The 2,236-nt window shown below is 34.0% G+C and overlaps 1 protein-coding gene across 1 annotated transcript; it reads left to right on the forward strand.

Annotated features, from left to right (window-relative positions):
- The first annotated feature begins 303 nt into the window (after positions 1-303).
- On the forward strand, positions 304-1,915 carry LOC137812890 (protein SODIUM POTASSIUM ROOT DEFECTIVE 2). The gene is made up of 3 exons (XM_068615130.2): positions 304-954; positions 1,073-1,148; positions 1,581-1,915. The coding sequence occupies exons 1-3, from the start codon at positions 760-762 to the stop codon at positions 1,703-1,705; spliced, it is 396 nt and encodes a 131-aa protein (XP_068471231.1). The 5' UTR covers positions 304-759; the 3' UTR covers positions 1,706-1,915.
- Positions 1,916-2,236: the final 321 nt, after the last annotated feature.

Here is a 2,236-nt window from a genome sequence, read left to right on the forward strand (position 1 = left end):
TCAAACATTGTGCACTGTTGCTATGTAATGCTCAAAACTTAAAACAATTCCCTATTATGCCTATTGCCATGCGCTTTCTTGTCTTTAGTGTTCAAATTGCGCAACAGTTGTATTACCAAATATGCCTGGACTTTGTTCCTTTATATTTGACCTCTCTACCAAGCTTATACTTCATTAATTTGGATGTAACACTTATCCACATGGATCTATAATTGTGCATATAGTATATGCATATTCTTTTCTCCAGCTTGGGCTAAGTCACATCACACTCTCATATAAAGTTTCTCACTTCCACTTCCCTTTCTGTGATCACTGTGCACCATTTCTTATCTCTCATCTTTGATCATGAATCATGTTTCTCCTCTTTTGATACGCATTTGTTTCTTCCATTGCTTAAACAGTCAGTGAGACGCTTCTCTAATCATGTTTCTCCTTTTATGACACCAAGTGGTTGGTATCTTGTGTCTTTAGTGGATTTTAGTTTGGTCAGTGTTTGGTGGTTCATCACATGACAAGTTCCAATCGCACAGTCTCTATTTTCTATTATTATTTTGGATAAAATTCATTGGGTTCTGTGCACTTTGGTTTCCCCCATAAAATTTGACCTTAGGCTCATTTGTTTTTCCCTCCTCTCTATAACAAGCTAGCAGTTTTGTATTTTGTGTCATTCAAGCAATTGGTTTGATTCTTGAACAAGGGAGAGAGTGCTTTCGGTTCAGATTTGATTGTGTGTGTGACTCATAATAGTAAAAAGTTGAAATGGGAAAACTTGGTTGGATGTTGGACAAGTTCTGTCTTCCTTCTTGTTCAAACACCTGCTTCTGTGTAAATTCCTCAGAATTTGAAGATGAGTTTGAGAGCAAGCCTTTGATTGACAGTGGCAGTGATCTCAAAGTAAGACTGAAGGATCTAGTTGATGGAAAACAGACTTTGGCTTTTCAATTGAAACCTAAGGTGAGGCTTCTCTTTTCTTCAACATTTTGCATTCAAGTTACTTTGCAAAAACAAAATAGTTCTTATCATTATATAGCTTGTAGGGCTAATTGATATCTTCCTGTTGCTGAATCTGCAGATAGTGATAATGAGGGTGTCCATGCATTGCCATGGCTGTGCAAAAAAAGTTGAGAAGCACATCTCAAAGCTGGAAGGTGAACACATAGCAATTGTTTCATACTATTAGAGTATAGATTTCATATAAAAGTAACCTACTCTTTCAGAAAGCTTCACTTATTTTCACTTTATGTTCTTCACTGCATCATTCATTTTGACACCTTTGAAATATTTCTCCATCTCATACAATCTGTAATTACAGTATTCAAACAAATACAGAATTTCAACCATTCATAGGAACCAAGTCCTATTGGTTATTATTGAAGGGATGGTGAAAACAGAGGTTGCCCAAAAAGATATATTATTTTACTCCTTGGGAAAACTGCTACCCATCTCTGAAAAAGTCAACTTTATCATTCTTTGATCTCATTTTAGTAATCAGTTTGAGAGTTATTGTGTGTGCATTCAACAAAATTCTAATTCAGATTTCTAACTTCTAATAATGGTATTTTTTTTATGCTTCTCAACAGGAGTGAGTTCATACAAGGTAGATCTGGAAACCAAAATGGTAGTTGTGAGTGGCGACATTCTTCCATTGGAAGTGTTGCAGAGTGTTTCCAAGGTTAAAAATGCAGAGCTTTGGAATTCTCCATGAGGAAAAATTCTGCACAAAACACCATCAGCCTCTGCAGATTCTGCAAAAAACTCATTTTTCTAGTTATTAATATACAGATATAATAATATATTAATATTCATAATAATACCCTGTGTAATGTTCCAGCAATTCTCTTGCAGCAAAGAAAAAAAAATAAAGAAATGCTTGAATGTTTTACGACAATGATGTCTAAAATTTCACTTTTGTCAACTTTTAACCAACAAAATCACTGTGACTTCTCTCCTTCATTTTATTTTATTTTTCTTTCTTTCTCTTATTTAGTTCCCATATCACACATTATGCAAATGGAAATTAATAAAAAAATAATAATGTGATTGATAATATGATAGAAAGTTAAAGTAAGAGCAATGATCGAAGTTTGACATGAAACACTGCTAGCTTTTAAGCAGATTAATAAACTAATTTTGACGTGCCTCTATTAGCAAACAAAATAATGCCATTGCCAACACAGACTCTGAATTTTTATAATGCATTCATATAGATAGTAACCATTAGTCAACACATCTTATG

The sequence above is a fragment of the Phaseolus vulgaris genome, chromosome 2 (assembly GCF_051622355.1).
Source record: "Phaseolus vulgaris cultivar YP4 chromosome 2, ASM5162235v1, whole genome shotgun sequence".
Classification (NCBI taxonomy): domain Eukaryota; kingdom Viridiplantae; phylum Streptophyta; class Magnoliopsida; order Fabales; family Fabaceae; genus Phaseolus; species Phaseolus vulgaris.